At 38.7% G+C, this 20871-nt stretch overlaps 2 protein-coding genes across 4 annotated transcripts in view; one reads left to right on the top strand and one right to left on the bottom strand.

The window, feature by feature from the left end:
• The window catches only part of LOC306868285 (inositol hexakisphosphate and diphosphoinositol-pentakisphosphate kinase 1-like), a 32982-nt gene extending 29018 nt beyond the window's left edge, over positions 1-3964 (top strand). For all 3 annotated transcript variants that reach the window (XM_079414398.1, XM_079414397.1, XM_079414396.1), the window contains 3 exons: positions 121-258; positions 671-781; positions 2867-3964. In XM_079414398.1, coding sequence (XP_079270524.1) covers positions 121-258; positions 671-781; positions 2867-2961 — 344 coding nt within the window. In that variant the 3' untranslated portion in view covers positions 2962-3964. The remainder of the gene's footprint in view (positions 1-120; positions 259-670; positions 782-2866) is intronic.
• Positions 3965-7370: 3406 nt separating this feature from the next.
• LOC306868541 (uncharacterized protein) overlaps positions 7371-20871 on the bottom strand; it is a 37573-nt gene continuing 24072 nt past the window's right edge. Inside the window, exons 5-7 of the mRNA XM_079414761.1 lie at positions 10474-20839; positions 9477-9706; positions 7371-9197 (exon numbers count right to left, since the gene is read on the bottom strand). Coding sequence (XP_079270887.1) covers positions 9042-9197; positions 9477-9706; positions 10474-20839 — 10752 coding nt within the window. The 3' untranslated portion in view covers positions 7371-9041. The remainder of the gene's footprint in view (positions 9198-9476; positions 9707-10473; positions 20840-20871) is intronic.

Below are 20871 nucleotides of genomic sequence, written 5' to 3'. Positions count from 1 at the left end.
TTGTAGGTCACAAGAGGTTGGCTTCATACTCCGTACAAGAGCTCAGTGTGTGTTCATGGGATATCTGTAATGATGGCTGCCACTGAAAAAGTTTATGTTTTGGACCATGTGTTGGTGCAGGGTTTGAAGGTTGCTCCTTGGTGCCCTCCATCTATCCACTGGAGACACTGCACAACTCGCTGTCCCTTAAGCAGGTGGACGAGTTCCTCACCACGTTGTGTAAGAACGGAAGCGAGACACAATTCAAGAGGCTCAAATGTAAGTGAATGAATACTTTGACGTTCTTGATTGTCATGAAATCTATTTTACATTAGGATATTAATCACACACTTAGTTATAATTATTTACACTGAACTGACAGCAAACACCAATGTATAGCTATAAACTGCTTAAATTGTCCGAATTGCCACTTACATTTAAAATAGGCCTTAGTGTTCCATAAAGAACCTTTAACATCCATAGTACCTTTCAAGTCCACAAACGTTTTTTTATTGGTGGAAAAAGGTTCTTTCGATTTTTAAGATGTTCTTCACACTAAAAATGGTTTTAAACAACAGTCCACTTAAAGATTGTTTGGGGAAACCAAAAATGATTCTTCTGTGAGAAAACACTTTTTTTTTCTTTTTTTTTTATGAGTGTATATTCTTTTTTTTTTTTTCTCTCTCTTTAGCCCTGTCTGCCATGTTTGAGTCACACTCCCAGCCATCCATAGATGTTGATAATCTGGAGATGCCAATATCAACCCCGGTCCGGAACCAAGCAGCTTCACAGACTCTCTGGTGTGAGTATACTTCATTTTACCATCATATACACCCACTTTATTACAGTAGGTACACCTTGCTTGGACCTTCTTTTGCCTTCAGAACTGCCTTAATTCTCCATGGCATAGATTCAACAAGTTGTTTAAACATTCCAGAGTGATTTTTGTCCATAATGACATGATAGCATCATGCATTTGCTCCAGATTTGTCGCCTACACATCCATGATGCGAGTCTCCCCTTCCACTGTATCCCAAACATGCTCTGTTGGATTGGTGACTTTGGAGGCCATATGAGTGTAGTGAACTCATTGTCATGTTCAAGAAACCAGTTTGATACAATTTGAGTTTTTGTGACATGACACATCTGCTGAAAGTAGCCATCACAGGATTGATACACTGTGGTCATAAAGGACATGGTCAGTAACAAAGTTAAATCCTAGAGATGGTTGTTTGTGTGTGAAAATCCCAATAGATCAGCAGTTTGAGAAATACTCAAACCAGCCTGTCTAGTACCAACAACTGTGCCATGTTCCAAGTCACTCAAATCACCTTTCTAATGGTCTGTTTGAACTTCAGCAGATCATCTTGACCATGTCTGCATGCCTAAATGTATTGAATTGCTGCCATGAGATTGGCTGATTACATATTTGTATTAAGGAGCAGTTGAACAGGTGTACTTAGTTAATTGTTTGGCGAGTGTTTGACATGATATTTTCATCTTATAACTGTCATAGTACCTTTTTTCATTAGGATAAGGTACTTTTGTGGGCACTTTAAATGGTCACTCTTACTGGACGAGACTTGAAACCTCTTATTTGGTGCAACATTTAGTTAAGTTGTCAGGTCTATTCTAGTTTTTAGCTCTGCCATTTAGATGATTACTGTTGGCTTTTAATGCCGCAGTTTCCCCTGAGAGTTTAGTGATTTATGTTCAGTCTGTGGCTTTAGGAGCAGCTTTCAGTAAAAATCTAGGTTGCGTTAGTCACTGCGTTGTCTGCCTCTTTGTAACCCATTTACTATAATATCATTGTTTGTGAAAGTGGGGCCAGGAACATGCTGGAAGACAAAAGTATCTTTCAGATTAATAGTGTTATTGTTCTGTTTTTGGTTATGTAACATTAGTTCCATGAGGCTCTTTATGTAGGACAATACAGCAGGATATTGGTTATATAAATGTGGTCATGTGAAATGATAATTTATGAAACAAATACTCAGAATCTGCCAACAGGTTCTAGTTTGGTTGACTTTATATTATGTTTTTTAAAGATTAATTTCAAGTGCTGTGATCGATTACTGTGACACAAGCGGTACCAATTGGAATTGCTATTGGTTATTCAGATACTGAAGCCCCACCCCAAAATCACGCGATTGGTTGAGCCAGTGTTGTGTTAGGATAAAGGATGATTACTGTAAATTAATATTTAAAACGTTATATATACTACTGTTCAAAAATGTTCTTTTTTAAATTAATACTTTTTTTGTAAGGATGCATTACATTGATCAAAAGTGACTGTAAAGACATTTATAATGTTGCATAAAATATTTTAAATAAATGCTGTTCTTTTGAACTTTCTATTCATCAAAAATACATAAAAAGTGTATCAGATGTTTTCAAGATTGATAATAATAAGAAATATTTCTTAAGCACAAAATGAGCATATTAGAATTTCTGAAGGATCACATGACACTGAAAACTGGAGTACTGATGCTGAACATTCAGATTTGCCATCATAATAAATTAGATTTGAAAATATATGAAAATAGAATAATTATAATATTGGACACTATTCTTATTTTTACTGTATTTGTGACCAAATAAATGCAGCGTTGGTGAGCATATAAGCAAAAACATTTTAAAAAATGTTACAGATCCTAGACTTTTGAACAGTAGTGCATAAATGTCTAAACTAAAAAATATATTTTTTTCCAACTAAAATTAGATGCCATTTCATTTAAAATAAATTTGATTAAATGAATGATTATGACATTTATTAAATTTAAAGGATTTAAATTAAAGGATTTTTTTTTTTAAAGGACAAAAACTACAAATGAAAAAAATTCTGAAAGACAAGGACTTTTAACTCTGTGTGTGTTTGTATGTGCAGACGCCAGCAGCCCTCCCAGTACCGTATCCAGTGCCGGGCCCTCGTCTCCATCTGTAACAGAGCCCTCATCCAACTTCAGTTTCAACAGCGAGTAGAAACATTTTTTACTCTTAGATCAGTTTCACAGTGTCTGTTTTAAAGGATTGAGGTTAAGATTGATACAGTCCTAGTTATCTTCTTGGAAGCTGCTAATATTGTACTATCTGCCCTTCTGCCTGAACAATACAGAGCCTCTTTGGCTGAGATTCAGCTGATAGTTTGATCTGTCAGCAAATACAGCTCTGAAACCAGTAATTAGCTCTTCCACTGTTCTTCTGCGCTCCGGTGGAGTTAGATAGTAATTATAATCCCAGATTCAGCGGCAGAGAGACAGAGACATTACAGACAATAGTAATTTTCTGTGCATCTTTTTTTTCACCCTACAGAGTAATGCAACTCAAAGAAGCATATAAGTCCACAAAAAAATAGATTTAATCATTCAGATCCAATCGTGTAATTTTAATTGTGCCACTATTTTTTTTTAGTTTGTGTATATTAGAATTATTTTGATTTTTTTTTTTAGATCATGCGATTTTGTTTTTAGATTTACATAAAAATTGCTGTATTTGTATTATGTGAAATGCAAAGGTATTGTTTGAGAATGATTCAAGGGATAGTTCACCCAAAAATGAATATTCTGTCATCATTTACTCACCCTCATGTCATTCAGAACCCGTATCAATTTTTCTTCTGTTAAATATAAAAAATATTTTGAAGAATGTTGTTAACCAAACAGTTGATGGCACCCATTGACTTGCATAGTATTTTTTTTTCCAAACCATGGAAGTGAATGGCTACCGTAAAATGTTTGGTTACCCGCATTCTTCAAAATATCTTCTTTTGTGCTAAACAGAAGAAACTCAAACAGGTTTGGAGCAACCTGAAGATGAGTAAATGACAGAATTTTTATTTTGAGCAGGGCCCATCCCATAAAATGAGCTGCAATAGACCTTTCAAGAATGTTCAGCTGTTTGCAATCTGCTGTTGTGTTTATTCTGTAAAGTTGAAAGTATATTTAATTTTAGACTTGTATTACTTAATAAAATAGCTTTAAATGTGTCTTTGTCATATTTTTTAGGAATGAAAGGCATCCACCAAATCAGTGACTTATACCTGGCGTGATTTGTTGTTTTCTCCGACTTAATTGAGGTTTTGAAATTCAATCTGTGGTGCGAGAGTCTCAAAGAGTGTGATGCAAAACAATAATGATGACTCATGCTTTGCCCTCAGCTGTGCTGCTGTGTTGCCATAGTGACGGATTCTCATCCGCAGAGTGACTGAACGCGCGTGAAGACAGCGAGTCATCTCAGGCAACCCGCGAGCTAAAGATGAAGTCATACTGTGCTCTGTTAGCTCATTTTCATTCATGTGGGGACAAATATGCCAAACGTCCAGCGTATATTTTCCCACAGGGACCTGATGGAGTGATATAGTGAAATATAATGCAAAATCGGGCCTTTGAAGTGAATTATATTATGAATATTCGCTTTGCCTAGTTTTAATTGCATAGTAGCTGCATAATTCATTTTGCAATTTATGCGCGATATAAATTCTGACAGGTTACCAAGATCATTAATCAAATTGAATAGACACTATCATAAATTGCTCCCACCTCTTTGCCCTAAAATATCACCTGCTGGTAATAAAAGACATCGTCATAGCAACAAGAAGCCCAGTGCTCCGAGACGGTGAGCTGGCGAATTAAGAATCGGCCGCTGCTCAGAGAGACTAGAGGCTAACAAGCACTTTAGCTCCTGTCAGATTTTGGAAGAGGTATGGGTTGTTGTGGACGCTCATTTAGTGTGAAGTAATGTCACTGAGAGGAGAAGAAACTGTTCAAACGACTGTTGGGTTCAAACCTCTATCGACGGTAATGCCATAGATTTCCTCAGAAAAAAACACACGAAAGATTCGGTCCTCAGATGGTTAAAAAAAGAGACATTTAAGTTACTGATATAATTAGTTGTTTTTAACTTGCATTATCAAAGCTTCCGCTAACAAAAATAGTCCATTGTACAAAACAATGAGTCGAACACTGTAATGTTACATTACAGTAATATTAATACGGAGTCAACTATTAATAATCAGTCCGCTAAAGTAATTTTCAATATAATCAATAACTGAGACTAAGAAATAAGTATGACAAATCTACGGCGAAAAGCACGTGCTCGGCACGATACAAAAGAGAAAAGTAGCGCCGGTAGTGATTAAACATTAACTTTTATTTTTTAACAATAACTTTTAAACCTATCAAGAGAGAACTGTTGTGTGCTCCAGTGTTGTTAATCAATGTATATGCTTTCATTGAAGCCATCTCTTAGCATTATTTCAAATATATATATATAAGAAATATTCAGGTTTAACGGAGGAATTAAAACCTTTTATGAAAATCAACATGGAAAAAAATATGAACCAACTGTGCTGAAACAGTTCCACAAGTTTAAGTGGAAAATATTATAAAGTGAAATAATAAAGAGATCCACGCAGAAAGAGTTTTCCAAATTTTGATGTTTTTTATTGATGATCACCAGGATGGTTCCCTTTACAGTAAATCAGCAGAAATCTACTTTTGCATTGAGCTTTTAAAGACAGAATGTTGAATATTGCACTAAAGAAGAAGAGAACTAAGATTCATACAGCGCCAAAGAACGAGGAAATATCACAGCATCTTCTTGACAACATCTTAGGGCAAACAGAAGCCAAGCCCAATAATATATGCATATTTCAGTACCATAAAGACAATTAGCTTCAAATATATCATCTTAAAATAGTTTTAATTCTGATTATTAAACGATTACATTCAGGAGTATAACTAATAAGGTCACATGCAAAGATGGATACGTATACATGACATGGCCAAATGAATCCATCACATGATGATGCTTTTGATGTAGAATGAATCTGATAAGAAACTAATAGAGATTTGTGGAGGTACTTTAAGCAGTCTTTTTTTTTTTTACCTTTAGGAAATTAGAATTACAATGACCATAGAACTTTCTTAAAAGAAAGCATTTCACATAAGTGACCACGTCAGCTATTTTGATTTATGTACAGGTTATGCCATTTGTTTTCATTTCTATTTAGGCTTTTTTCAGTGTAAAGGAGGAAACCTCACGTCTAGTGTATTCCGTTTTCAGTATGGTAGTTGTGAAACAGCCCTCTGCAAACCAAAGTTTTTGAATTTTATTTTCAAGAGAGTTATGTATCTGTACTAAAATCAGCAACAGCTGAACATGTAATATTTTGTCATGAGTCACTCCCGATTCTAACCAGTTCTTTCTGTGACCCATTTTCTGAGGTTCACTGTTCCATGTGCATATTTTGCTAGTTCTTTGTTCAAGCAGCATCCAGCAAAGCAACTTTTACATTCAAAAATATTATTTCAAGTTAGTGCATTCATCTTTAACACAAAACTAATTTTGTGTAAAGAAATCACAGCTAATCAACAAGACCATGTAGTACTTGTTACTAAGGCCAGGTATTTGAAATAAAACACTCGTTTTCAAATAAGAAAATATATCCACACCATACGACGTACAGTACAGATTCAGCCCATTTTAACAATCCTTCTAGCAAAAACTGAAAGAATTTGGTCTCAGTGTGGGTTTGCATACACCGGCGGAATTGGGTGTGATTTTTGCGAATAATTGTGTATCTAACCAATAAACTAATGTAATCTTCAAGGCTTTTTGAGGCCCTACAGCTTCTTTCTTTAGGCTTTGACCACCATTGCAAACCTGTGCGTGCTCAGCAAGTAAAAGTAAACAAAGACCCTGTCATTTGACCATCTCAAAGACAACTTCTCTGAGAGAACTTAAATCTAACACAAAATTAAGTCTACTGCAATGCTTAATATTGATTTTACATAAAAAAAATAGAAATAAAAATCAAGACAGACTAAAAACTATCCACTCACTGCGAAAATACTGGATTAGGGTTAGGGGTGCAGTGTTTTAGAGCTTGTTTTCTAACAGGACGGATGATAGCACTGCTGCCTTTCAAAGACCAAACAATTGTGCATTTACCAATGAGGCCTTGATGTTTTGCTATTGAAGATACTGTTCACAATGTAACTGAAAATGTAGAGCCACTGTCAAATCAAGCCAAAGACCGATTTCTAATGAGTTTTTCTTGCCTCCAGTGCAAGCAGAAACACTAATTGTTAGCTTGTTTTGTAACTGATATAACTTCAGGTTAGGTTGAATTCATATTTTTCCTATTTGTAAAGATGTAAGCCATAAAAATGCCAATTAATGTATTAATACTAGCAACAAAAGTCAAAATTGTACCTTAAACTATTCCTGTTCTTCTACTTTAAGAGTATTTGTTCTCAATAACAGACCACCATACAATTTAATTTAGATAACAACTAGCTAAAGTAGTTATTGTCCACATCGCCAGACCAAGAAACAAATATTGATCAGTCATTTTAATTGAAATTTTTTTATATATATTTTTTTTCCTTCAAATAAATTAAAATGTTACTTAATTATTTACATGATGATGCCTGTCTACCAAACTGACTTCATTCTAGAAAAGTGCAATTGTACTTGGTGCAACATAATGTAATTATTATAAACGCCTGCTGTTTGATAATACTCACACTTCTCAGTCAATTTAAACTTTAACAGCGTAAACCTATAGAAGTAAGGCTACTAAGAATTTCTCATTTCAGTTAATCCAAAATAAATTTTAGTAGACATATTGTTGCGTGTGTGTATAAGTATGTAATATCTTTGTCAAACAACACACAAAAGGCACATGAGGGTAACCCTCACGGTCTCTCACAGCAACAGTGAAACAAATATTCAATTCTGTTGATTAGTCTCTCTATAACAAATGTCTCTACTGCTACATTTTGATATATAGTGTAATTTCCACCAGTTTCCGTTCAAACAAGTTAAACCTAAAGTGCTTGTGAGCCAGAGAATCTCAGCTTCTCAATCATGTAATTTGCAACTCTAATGGTGGTCTACTCAGTTAATGGGCAGATGGTATTCAAGCTGCTCGTAATTAGTTTGCTTTTGAAGAGATCTGGACCCCAACAGATCCCCAAAACAGATCACTAGATTAATATACTAACAAAGTTGAATCCAAGCTAGAGAGCAGCATGCTTTAGTACAGTACTTGCAATACTGAAATAACACAAAACTCTTATTCTTTCAGTAACCTTTTGCCTTCTATATCCTGAGTCACATGATCATATTAAAGCTTAGTCACTCAGAATCTGTCATATCAGTGGGTTAGTAGTTTGTAAAGATGCCATGTACTTTGCTTTACTCTTAAAACCATTTACATATACATGTACAGTCTTCACTACTATCACATTATTGAGATAAAACGCTGGACTGCTTCGATGTTTGAATAGAGAATGATCCATCTTTGTCACCTAAGGGACACAAATCTTGGATTATGTTTGATATTGTAAATCGGCATTTGGAAGAATTGAGATTTGGCACAAATCCTTTTTGGATTAGCAATTTAGAGTACAGTTATTTCTTTTTCACTCATCTGCTGGTATGTGATCTCATGGGGAGACTTGTTTAACCTCATTGTAACCGTAGCTCACAAGACAGCTACTCTGAACTTTTTTTTGAGTCTGTTCTCAGAGGTTGTTTGCTCTAAGGCCTTGTGACCTTATGTTTAAAGTATGTTCTCCCAGGCAGCTGTGTCTATATGTGGTATGTCTGCTAAATTTGATGATAAAGGATGTGAAACATTAATCAGATGATGTATTAACCAATTCACAGAGGGCATTTTTTGTGCTTCGAATTCAAATTACAGGCAGGATAAAATCTTGGTCTCTCTTAAGTTATGTTAAAGAGTGTGAGAACTCAATTTGCAATGCAACTTTAGCCTACTTGAACAATATATTATTATTTCATAGCAGCTAGCTAGTGAACATTCAGTTTTCTGCCAAAGCCTTGCAGATGCAATCAAAAATGTACAATAGATTCAGGACCAAAGCATATAATGAAGTCCTTTGACAGCACTAGGATTTTGTTGAATTTTTGAGGATTAGAATACAAACTATAAATGGCAGCGGATGGAAGGCTGTGGGTAGAGTAACCCATCTAAACCTAAAAGATTAGAAATGAATGAGGAATGAATGGAAAGCTCTAAATAGAAAACCAATTCAAAATTCTATTTTGCAGGCTGGGAAAGATTCATCCTGCATGACCACTGTGCTGCTGCTGGCCAAGACCATTATATTCAGGTCCTGCTGTTTCTCATGGGTCTGCTGATACCAGTCCCGAGTTACCTCTGTGTCATGTGTAGGGATTAAAGTGACCTGGATGAGAAGAAAATGGTCAGGTTAACTATGAATTGCAGTTTTTGCTTTCAAGTAAGACCTTAGGACAGGGGTTTTCGATCCTTACATTAAACAACATGCTTAATTAATATCTTGAGAGTGCACTTTAACTTTGACAGCCCAGAAAAAAAAAAATTAAATCCTAGTACCCACTTGTGTCCCTAGACACCAGTTTGAAAGCCCCTGTTTTAGGGGATCCCTACAACAAACATACAAACACATCCATATATTTCATTTTAGTGTAAAGTCAAATCATACCTGTAGATTAGTGCCCCATTGTGCTTTCCCTTCTAGGAGTGCATCTAGAACTGCACGGCTGGGTTCACCACTGCCTGGGTCATTTCCACTGACGACATAGTATGCTGCTCGCACTCGCTTAAAGAATTCTTGATCAACATTTTTAGCACTGCAGTGATTGGGAATGTAAGCTAGATCGACGTAGATGGGTGGTCCAGGTGGAGTTCCAGCACTTGATTTCAGGTTGGAGCCTAAAAGAATATACCATTGATTATATGCATGTGCGGTTTAATGAAGAACCATTGCTGTACAGTTGAGATATTTGTCTGGCTTTTACTGATATTTCTTCCATGCTATGGTTGATTGCCGATAAATGGACAAGATAAAAAATCTGCACTAGTTTGTCTAAATAAATTAAAAACACTAATTAAAAAGCACTAAAAACAAAAATCAGTTATTTTAAATGCTACAAGTGAATTTAGGTATCATAACATTATAATGTACAGTATGAAAAATGGATGTTCATTTTAGCAGCATTAAATAGAGTTTTTGAAGCGTTAATTTGAGTGAGTGTTACATGACAGTGGAGATAATGTAAATGTAAATATCCACCTTTTTCTTCAACGTGGAAGTAAGCCTATGGGCAAGACTTTTGGTTCATTAGCCGCTATAGGGAAATAACGAGAAGAATAACAACGTGCAGTAAACGGTAAAACTGTTTAAACTACAAACCAGTGTGTTCATAATTAAGACGATACATTATGGTAAGACACCTATTTTCAATATCAAGCAGCAAAATGAACTGCTTTGTACAGCTAAAAATAGCTGGACGCTGATGAAACCAGAAGCCAGACCCATAAAATTTACAAATGTCCACGCCCATTTTTACACCAAGAAAAAGGTGGATCGGTATATTAACATGCACAGTTAAATATCCAATATTGACTGATAAATTATTAAAATCTCTTAACATTACTCAATAACCGATATGTTACTAATGTGTCATGCATGTTTGTACCTGCATTACTCTTAACACCATTGACCAGTCCTCTTCCTGTGTTGTAGATGTCTCCCCTGGATCCCTGTGTCTCAGACATTTTGGACAAACGAAAAGTCTTCTCTGAATCTTTTCTTTTAAGATCATGAGGTGAGGAGTCTTTGGATGTCTGCTTCACAGGGGTAGTAGATCTCCTGCTTTTTGTATCTCCTTTACGCCCTGGCGATGCAGACTTTCCAAGTGTCTTCCTCAAGCCTCTATTTGTTTTTAGGTCTTTCTTCACTGGTCGTTCAGTGTGGGTCTGGCCATTAAGAAGAGCCTCTGGGTCCACCATGCACACATCAGGGTGTGGAGGGTAAGGAAGAGGGTCTTTCATTGGAATGGGCGGGGGATCGTGACTCTTCGGGGAGGAGGAATGATGACTTCCTCCACTGCCGCCAGCTGCAGACATTTTGTCCACAGGTAGATGTTCTGCATCTTCATCAGAATCAAGGTTCCCTTCTGCTGTAATTGAAGGACATTCCTCAGTCTCTGGAGGAACATCTGAGTCAGACTGAGATGGTAGTGACTCGCTCAAAGATGTAGGAGGAGTTTCCTCCCCTGCTAGCATAATGCCATGCCCAGTCGATGTACCACTCGGGATGCTGTGCGATCCCTCTTTACCATCTTCATGGTGACTGTGGGGATGATGATGCTGCTGCTTGTGAGATCTCCTTTTGACAGAGTGCTGCTCATGCTCATCACCATCATCATCCCTTGAATGATGGCTTCTGGCATCTTCCTCTCCGTCCTCACTCGATAGTTCCTGTAGGCTTGGATTAATGAAGGATGGAGAGATATCTCCTTTGCGGTGTTTGAAGAGCAAAGGTGAATGTGAGGACATGGCCTCCATACCAAGATCAGAGGGTCGAGTTAATTCCTCATCTGACTTCTTGGAGACCTCAGGATAACAACCCTGTGCTCCTGATTGTGGAGTTGGTGGACGTTCTTTTGAATCATACTTCACTTCCTCCTCTTCATCCCTCTTTTCCTCCTTTGTACCCTCATAAACATCTTCTCCATAGCCAGGTGGAGCCTTTAGACATACATCTTCATGCTGCATTGTGGACGCAAAGGCACTATGCTGGCTGGTCTCAACTGTATCTGATTTTTTGCTCTCTTTTTCCATCATCTTTTCTTCTGTTTGCTCTTTCTTCTCTTCCATTTTTTCTTTACATTCCTTTTCTACAATTGTTTCAACTTGTTCTACCTCTTTTTTTACTTTTGACTGCTCAGTTTTCCCTTCACTATTGCTCTGCTGCTCTGACTTCTTGCCATCATCTAGGCTCTCTCCCATCTTTTCTGACTTCACTTTGATGGTCTTTTCGGGTTGTATCTGTTCTTCCTCCATTGCTTTATGTTTTACTCCTTCTTTCTTATCTGTCTCACGCTCCTCTTCATATTCAATTTTGCTAACTTTTGCTTCTTTAATTTCAACCCCCTCCTGTACTTTTCCAGGCAAGTCTTTAATTTCCTCAGACTTCTCTGCCCCTTCTTGCTTCATACTTTGTTCACTTTGTGTGTTAGTACTGAGAGGCCCACATGTTGTGACTGGCACCTTTTGAGAACTAGTCATTTCTGTTGGTCCATCTGTGGTTTGCAGATCAAATGAATGTAATATTGTGGTTACATCAGCAGGTTGCTCTGGTACAGATGCTGTACTTAATTTTTCAGTAGCTGAAGACCTTTCACATTCAATTCTACATGGTAAGGTTCCTTCCTCAAAATTGCTTTTGCTATCCTCAGGCTCACCATCAGAGGATTTTTCCTGTGACTGTTTGTCTGTAGAGTCAGCCTTCTCCAAAGGTGCAATGTCAAACTTAAGAGATGCCGCTGATGCCACCTCAGTTGGGTGAGCTGCATGCTCAGAAGTTGCTGATTCGGGTAATTTTGTGGAACGTGGCTCTGCTACATGTTTAGGAAGAGAGACATGATCCCTGTCAGATATGATGCTTGACATATCGTCCTCTGACTTTTCCTCTGCTGATGATGTTTGATCTTGAAGAAACGATTTGGATTCCTCCAAGGGACTGAGAGGAGAAAACCTGGCAAGACTAGATATTGATTCCGCTGTAGTTGTAGCAGGTGTAAGTCGGTCTGTGACTTCCATGTATTCATCTTTTTTTAAATATGGTAAATCCATAATGGGCGACTCTTCCTCTTTTAGCGATGAGTATTCATATGATATACTGTCTCCATCTGATCGTAGCTGGACACTAGGAATATTAATCAATGTTTCTAGGCCTTCTCCAAGATGTTGACCAGTTGAATATGAGGCAGACGTTGAGGAAGAGTAACTAAAGGAGGAAGATGATGAGTAAGTTGCATCAGACATGGCTGATTGAGCAACAGCTTGGGATTCAGTCAATTCAGGCTTTTTATCAGACGTTTTCTGTGTCTCATGTTTGTCATCGCTGGGTTTGGGTATGTCATATTGGACTGAACAGGTATCTTTTTTCTTGGACAGTTCATCCTCCTTGCTGATTATATCCTTGTGCTCTGCAGGTACTGATAAAGGCTCTGTTGTGGGGGACTTTATTGTGGATGAATCACCAGTTGTATCTGTCTGTAGATTTTCTGCAGATGCACCAGATGCTAAGGAACCAGTAGTATCTTCTTGTTTTGATTCAAGTGGTTTAGAGAGAGTCATGGTATCAAATGCTACTTTGGATTCTTTTTCAGACATCTCTCTGGCACCCTTTTCAATATCCAGGTCACTTGCATCTTCCTCTTCCTCCTCCTCATAGTCATCCTCTTCTTCTGCTAATATTTTTTGGCTTCTGACCAAGCATTCATCTGTCTCTGCACTCACAATCAATGACTTGCTGGAAAGAGAATCTGTTTTTCCAGTGCACTCAAGTGCAAGAACGTTGTCATCAACTTTCATGGACTGACCCGAAGAACCAGGAGTGGCGGTGCTGGGATCTTCAAGTGGTAACCTAGCAGGAAGCATATCCTTTTCAGGTGGCGAGTATCGACCAGAAGAAAACGGGTCACTTTGGCTTTCAACTGAATCCAGTTTGTTTTTATCTTTGTTACCTTCACTTGAGATTGGACTCTCCATTTTTTTCTCATCAGAAGCAGATGTTGATGTTGTTAGACTCTGAAGATTTTTATCTTGTGAGGATGTAAGAAGCCCTTGTGGAGGGGAAGCTTCAGTCACATGGGTTTTGGTCTTGTCCAGGTCCTCTGAATGAGGTGTTGCCAATGTTTCTTCTGTTTTATGGTCTTTCTCTTGTGTATCAGGTTTTGAAAGGCTGGAAGCAGATGTACATGGCTCTTTATCTGGCAATTTAACATGACTTCCATCATCTTTTCCTTGAAGAGGAGAATGCGTGTCCTCCTTCTCCTTCTCCTTCTCCTTTTCTTCTCGCTCCAATTTCTCTGATTTGTCTTGCAAATCACTAGAGGCAAACAAGCTTGAACCTGCTGCTGAAGTGGCTTTGCTGTCATATGTAAGATTATTGTCGACAAAAAGATCTGGTCTCTCTTCTCTAACCAGTTCTTCTTCTTGGTATCGCTCCTTATTGTCTTGCTCTGAGTAGGCACTGTGGCTGCTGTGAATACTTGGTGAGGTCTGGTAATCAACCTTGCTGAAAGACACTGGCTCTTCATCACTTTGTTCCTCTACTGAACAAGCAGCTCCAAGAAAAGTGGCCTGACTTGTTTTTCTGTTGTCATCTAAATCTCTATCCAGACTAGGGTACTGGTCCTCTTCCTCTCTTCCTCTCTCAGTCTCTTTTGAAACAGGCTTTTCATATGGCTCATATTTAGAGGCTTCATAGCTTTCTTTTTCCACTTCATAAGTCATCTTGTCATCAGATTTCATTTTCTCAGTATCAGACTTTTCAGCACATTTCTCATCAGCACTGCCAGTCTTTTGAAAATCAGAGAGTGACTCAAACCCTGGAGAGGCAATCTCTCGTTCTCCTTCCCTTTCCCTCTCAGCCTCCTTCTCAAGTTTTACAGCTTCCTTTGAAGAGTGTAATGATTCATGTTTGTCATCCTCAACATTTGCCTGACTGTCAGAGCTGGGCAGTGTGATACTTGTTGGTTTGCTCTCAGTTAGAGTCTCGGAGACAGCTTTAGTACTTGTATCTGTAGTAGAAGGTGTAAGTGATGTGGTATCCATCTTACACTCCTTCTCTGGTTCAGGTGATGTTCCACTGGAATCTCTAGTCAACTCTTTTTTTTCTAAATGGGCCACAATTTCCTCTTTTTTCATGCTGGTCTCAGAACTGCTTGCCTTTGGTTCTTCATACTTCCAAGGTTCCACTGATAATGGTCTTGAACCAGCCCCTCCCATACAAATAGCATCTCCTTCATCCTCCTCAGTACTTTCATCTTCATCTGAAAACTTGGTTGGAAATGTAGATTCAAAGGTTGACTTGTCTTTTGTTTTCTCCACAGTTGAAGAGGCTTCTTCAATGAATTTTTCTTTATAATCTAAATTTAATTTAAATCCAATGTCTGACGATGGGAACGTATCTGTTTCATGTAATGGCGTGTCTTGTTTGATATCTCCTTTAGGTTCATCTTTCAATTCCACTTTTTCTTTACAACTCAGATCTGAGGTCTCAAACATTTGTTCTGAAGATTCTACCAAAGATTTCGGTTTGGCTCCCAAGTCCATTTTGCTGTCTAATTCATCTGACACCAGTTTTGATGCGTCGTCTTTCATTAATTTCTCCTCAGGCTCTATGCTTACTTTTGAATCAGTTGTTTTGTCTTCTGCAATGGGAAGATCTGTTTTCTTCAGTGTGTCTAAAGTATCGTGTTCTGATTTTGAATCCACAGTTTTTGATTCTGTTGGAATCTGTTCTGGCTTTTCTTCCACAGATATTGCCTTAAGTTCTTGTTTTGTGTCAGATGGCACATCTTTCGCCATGCTTGGTTGAGGTTCTTCAGTTTGTTTTTCTGCAGTGTGTTTTTCTTCATACTGTTGGTCGTTTTTAGCAGCGGCACTCTCAGATACTGACTGATGTGTAGATATCTGAAGTTGAATATCCTCCACACACTTATCTTTAGATTCATACGGTTTTAGTGAAATGTCTTCAAACTCAACTGGTTGTTCAGATTTGACAAATATGCCTTTGCTTATTTCATCAGCTTTAGCTTGCACATCTTCTTTCTCTGGTGTTATTGTCTGGGGTCCGCTCTTCACTTCAGAATCAAAATCAGATTTAGAGATAGTATGCAGATCTCTTTTTTCATAAGTCTGACATTCTGTAGACTCTTCATCTGGTTTGCTAGTTAGCTTCACAAACTCTTTGTTTCTCTGGTCCTGATCATCTTTAGAGGACAAATCTAATTTCTCAGATTCAGACAGCAAATCTTGACCTTGGCTCAATTCTGGTTGTTTGTCTTTAGGCTCTTGGTCTAATATTGGTAAGGAATCCATTTTGTCTGAAATGGAAATTTGTGTTTTGGATTTAGTGTCCTCTACAGTTTCCAAATCTTGGCTAGTTTCATCTGTGTTCTGTGAAATGACGGAATGTGTTATTTGAATCTCTTCTTTGTATGATACATCTGCTTTTTCTAAATGTTGTGTGATTTGAGTTTCTTCCAATAGTTTCTCCTTTAAGTCTTCATCTTGTTTACTAGTAATTTCGGTCTCACTTAGAGTTGCCTCTAATGTATGAGGTTTCATCTCTTGTGCTGACATCCCTTTAGATCCTTGATCATCTTTAGCAGACATATCCTTCTCTATAATGGACACTTCTATATGCATCTCTGTAGATTGAACATCTGGTTTTGAGAGGGAAATTTGCTCTGGCATCACAGATTTTACTTTCTCTACATTTGTATCCCTAGAGTCTTCGTGTTCTTTGGTAGCTGAAATCATTTTCTCATATGTTAGTCCAGCCTCACTTTTACTTTCTACCTTTTCTTCATCTGTTTTTTCACTTAACTGTTGTATTTGAGATTTGAGGCCATCTATGTCTTCCTTAAATGGGCTTATACAGACAGATGAATCCGTTTCCTCCAAAGCCATGTGTTCAGGTGTAATATCAGTTGATTCAGATTTCTGCTCAGAGGTCTTTTCCGGTTTAGTTGTCACATCCATCTCTACAGTGTCTCGTGTCTCCATATATGCTTTGGCTACTTCAGGAGATGTTGATGTTTCTGCTTTGATATCTGGGCTTTCTATGGACTGACAAGATATATCAGTCAGATCTTTCTCTTTGGATTCCTTGTCCAATTTAGAAGATATTTTGGCTTTATCTGACTGAATTTCTTCTTCTTCTTTCTCCTGTTTTTCTATCTCAGAACTTTCCAGAACTGTTGGAAAACTCTTTTCTTGAAGCTCTTCATTTGCATTTTTCTTATCAAAATCCTCTTCAGATGGCAATGGTGCTTTTTCTGGTTCTGATGTTACATCACCTTTATCTGTAACCTCTGCATACTTTAATAATTGGTCTTCCTCCTTATGTTTCCCTTCAGTATCATCTCTCTCACCCTCCTTTTCTTTCTCCTCTCTTTTCTCTTCTTTGTCTGTAGGCGATTTTAAATCACAAGTTTCTTCACCGTCATGATCATCAGATAATTTGGTATCTTTATCCTCAAGAATTACAGCCTTGCTGCTCTCTTTTAAGTCCTCTTCAACTTCGCCCTTCTTTTCAACACTTGAATCAGGCATTACCTTTGTATCACTTATTTCTTTTGATGGTAGAACTGGTAGACTTTCTTTTTTAGCTGGTAAGTCATCAACAAGTGGGGACGGTGCAGAGGTTGCTCCCTGGATTCTATCCTTTTCTTCCTCCTCTGCTTGAGGTATTTCTTTCTCATCTAAAATACCAGGTTTTTGTTTTAAACTCTCCTTTTCAGGTTCAATTTTAGTGGGGCTAACTGGCACTCCTGGTTCTTGATGAGTCTCTTTAAGGAGAACTTTATCCTTCCCTTCCACAGGTGACATTCTGAGGGGAGAGTGAGACACACTAGGTGGTCCAGAATGTGTAGGAGAAGCCATTTTTACAGTGCTGTCATCAGGGCTAATGCAGCGGTCTTCCACATCTGGAAAAACACTAGCTTCAGTAACAGGAAGCTTAGAAACACTGTGCGATGGGGAGGAGAGTATTGCTTGTACTTCAAAAGATGAGTCCTCCCTAGAAGGTGATACTGATGCCGTCTTCATCTCAGGTGGTGAGGATTTTTCATCAGATGAAGTATCAGGAACTAAAGGCACAGGACTTTTGGGTTTGTCCATTTCTTTCTCCTTGTGTTCAAGTTTATCAGGTGAGGCATATGCTTCTTGTAACTGTCCAAGTGAAATGTCAACATTTGGTGTTTGATCCTCATATTCATCCTCCTCTTCATCACCGTAATGGACAGCCATCTCAATTCCCTCAGTTTTGCCTTCTAAGGGAAGTGGTGGAGATTCATCAGAGGGAGATGATTTGAAACACTTGTCTTCCTCTAAGGAGGATGTTGGTGAGATGGTTCCAGCTGAATGTACGTAGTCTTTTCCTTGGGTGGCCTCAGTCTGGGTAACCGGTTGAACGGTATCCAAGACAAGGGAACTTTTTCCAGTGTCTTCAGTCTGAGGTGCTGTGATGGATGCCACTGACTGATCTTCTGCAACAGAAGTGGGTAAAGAAGACAGTTTGTCATACTCTGTTATAGACGTTGCTGAAGAAACATGTTCTTCTTCAGCTAGTGGTGCTGCAAGTATGCTGGTGTAGATTGAAATAGGTGGCTCCTGTGCACCAATCAATACTTTGCTTGTTCCATTGCCCGTTACAGCAGCTTGCATTTCTCTCATTCCATGGATGGCATCAAAGGAGCCTGGTTGGTCTGGGACGGAGACATCATAGCTACCAACCTCATATTGAAGGTGTGGTATCCTGTCCTCTGCTTCTTCATGGATCTCCTCATCTGAGATGGTCTGTTCAGTCTCAGAGTAACCAGGGATGGTTTCATCCTGAATGTATGATAAGTTTTCTGCTGCTGCAGCTCCTTGGGCTGTAGAGGTAATGCCAGCTGTAACACCTCCAACGTTTGACAAGTATGCATCCTCTTCTTCCTTGACTTTCTCAGCAGAGAAATCCTTTATTTCTTCATCTGCAATGGCATCCAAATCCTCTGCCTCCTCCAGCTCAGCTTTTTCAATCACATCCTCTTCTTCAAACTGCTCCTCTTCAGCTTCAGTCTTTCTTTCCTCCACTTGTTTTTGCTTCTCCATTTCCTCCAGTTCATGCTTTCTGTCCACGCCCTCTAAATCTTTGGTTTCCTTTGTTGCCCCTTCATCCTCTTCATCTCCTATTCCCATGTCTTCCTCCTCCTCCTCCTCTGTCTTCTTCTTAACAGGCTGTATCTCAACCTCCTCCTCATCTTCATCTTCAATTGCAGCACCTTCATCCTCAAATTTCTCTAATTCTGATGTTTGGGTCTCATCCTGTTGTTTTTTCACTTCTGCTGATGGCACTTCTTGGATTTCTGCTGATGGTGCTGCTTCTTTCTCTGTAGTTTTTTGTTCCACAATATCGGTTTCTGTAACATGATCTTGTTCTCCCTCCTCTGCAACATTTGAAGTTTCATCGTCTCTTTTAGCTGGTAATTCAGAGACAGTAAGGGCACTTTTAGGAGCTTCAGATTGATCTGTCGTTTCAGTGGGTCTCATTTCATTAAAGTCTTTCGTTAAATCTTCTGGAGTAGATGGAGCAGATATTACTTCTCCTGTCCCTTTTTCAGGTTTCTCAGGCTCAATCTTCTCAGCCACTGGTTCGGCCACAATCTCTGCACTCTTTACCTTGGCAGTTGTAGGTTTGCTCTTTATTGTTTTGGGTTTCCCTTGGGTTTTGGCCTTGTGGAGGGTCTTTCTGACCTCTGGTGTAAATGGTTTCAGGTCAGGTTTAGTTATTTTTCTCAGTTCTGGTTTTGAAGTGTCTTTGGTTTTAAACTTTTTCTCATCTTTTTTCACACCATCATCTTTTTTAATTTCACGTTTTTCTTTTTTAACTTCCCTCTTTTCTTTGTCTTTCTTTTCATCCATTTTAGACACCCTTTCCTTGGGGTGTTTTTTCAGTGATTTCTCCTTCAATAATTTTTTCTTTTCTGCCATATCTGCTTTTGGTTTCAGTGGCTTGGTGTGCTTCTTTTCTTCTTTTTTCTCAATCTTGTTCACATTGACAGAGTCACTCTTTATGTCGACAATGGATACATCCTCATGTTCATCGGTTTCTTTCTTAAAAGGCTTAGCTGGTGCTTGAGTCTTGGGAGATGATTTGAGACTTTCTTTGCTGTCAGTTCTTTGCTTTAACTTTGTTTGTTTTAGCGTTGAAGGTGAAACGCCAGAATTTATGTCTTTTTGGGTGGCTACCGGATACCGCAAGAAATCAAGGTGCTTCAACTTTTCAAGCCCTTCAAGGATTTTGTTCTGCGGTGCATTTCCTGGAAACAAAACTCTGATAATTTTTTCTGTAGGGTTGGCAGGGAGCCATACAACGAGAGCAGTAATAGATGTCAAATATGGTACAGATATTTCTCCCTCTTTTCCATTGGGAAGCACTATCCCTGTCTTGGCCTTGCTGTTACCTGCCCACTTCTGCATGAGGAACTGCATTTCCTTACTGTCCTTCACAGGGTTCAGGACAAACATGTCTAACCTGCCCACACCCATCTTGTGAAAAAGAGTGATGGGCTCGATGGTATTACTAACCACACGAAAGAGAGGCTCAGGCTTAATTCCTAGCTTGTTGAGGTATTGCAATGTAAGAGAAGCTTCCTCAATGCTTCGCTTGACTTTCAAATTCGATTCTGATGTGCGAAGCTTATCAGGTACGTTGAAGAACACAACTCCGAGCTCGGGTGATATAAGGTTTTTCATCCAATCACTGTAGGTGGTTGAGCCTTGAGACTGTTCTTCCTCCTGTTCTGCAACCTTCCTCTGAAGGAGTCCATTGATCCCAGGAAGATTATCAGCACCAATATGGGTAAGAAGGATAGAATCAATACGATCTAAATGTCTGACAAGCTTCCAGAAGCATGACCTTCTGTCAGAGCCACCGTCAATCAGAATGTTAAAACCATTGACGGCAAAAAGCGCAGAATCCCCCCGTCCACCAGGAAAAATGTAGCAGCAAGGCTTTGACAGCTTTAGGAATCCTCCAGAGGTTGGAGGCTCAAGAAGATCAAATGGGGATGGTACATCCACAGTCTCAGATATGTATTCGGTAAACTCAGTGACCCCCTCCATCTTAGGGAGTATGGGCTCTGGATTCAGCTTATAATTCAGCAACTCCCTAATGCGTTGCTGTTGCCCCACAGAGCTCCAGCCTGCCTCACCACGGCAAGACACAGTCAGTGATGCCCGCTGTCCAGAGCCGGATTTAACCAGCAAATTACTGACCTACGTAAGAGAAAAAACAAGTCCAAAATTAG

This window comes from Barbus barbus (genome assembly GCF_936440315.1).
Source record: "Barbus barbus genome assembly, chromosome: 50".
In the NCBI taxonomy this organism is placed as follows: Eukaryota; Metazoa; Chordata; class Actinopteri; order Cypriniformes; family Cyprinidae; genus Barbus; species Barbus barbus.
The sequence above is the reverse complement of the archived record's forward strand: the minus strand, read 5'-3'. Positions and strand labels throughout refer to the sequence as shown.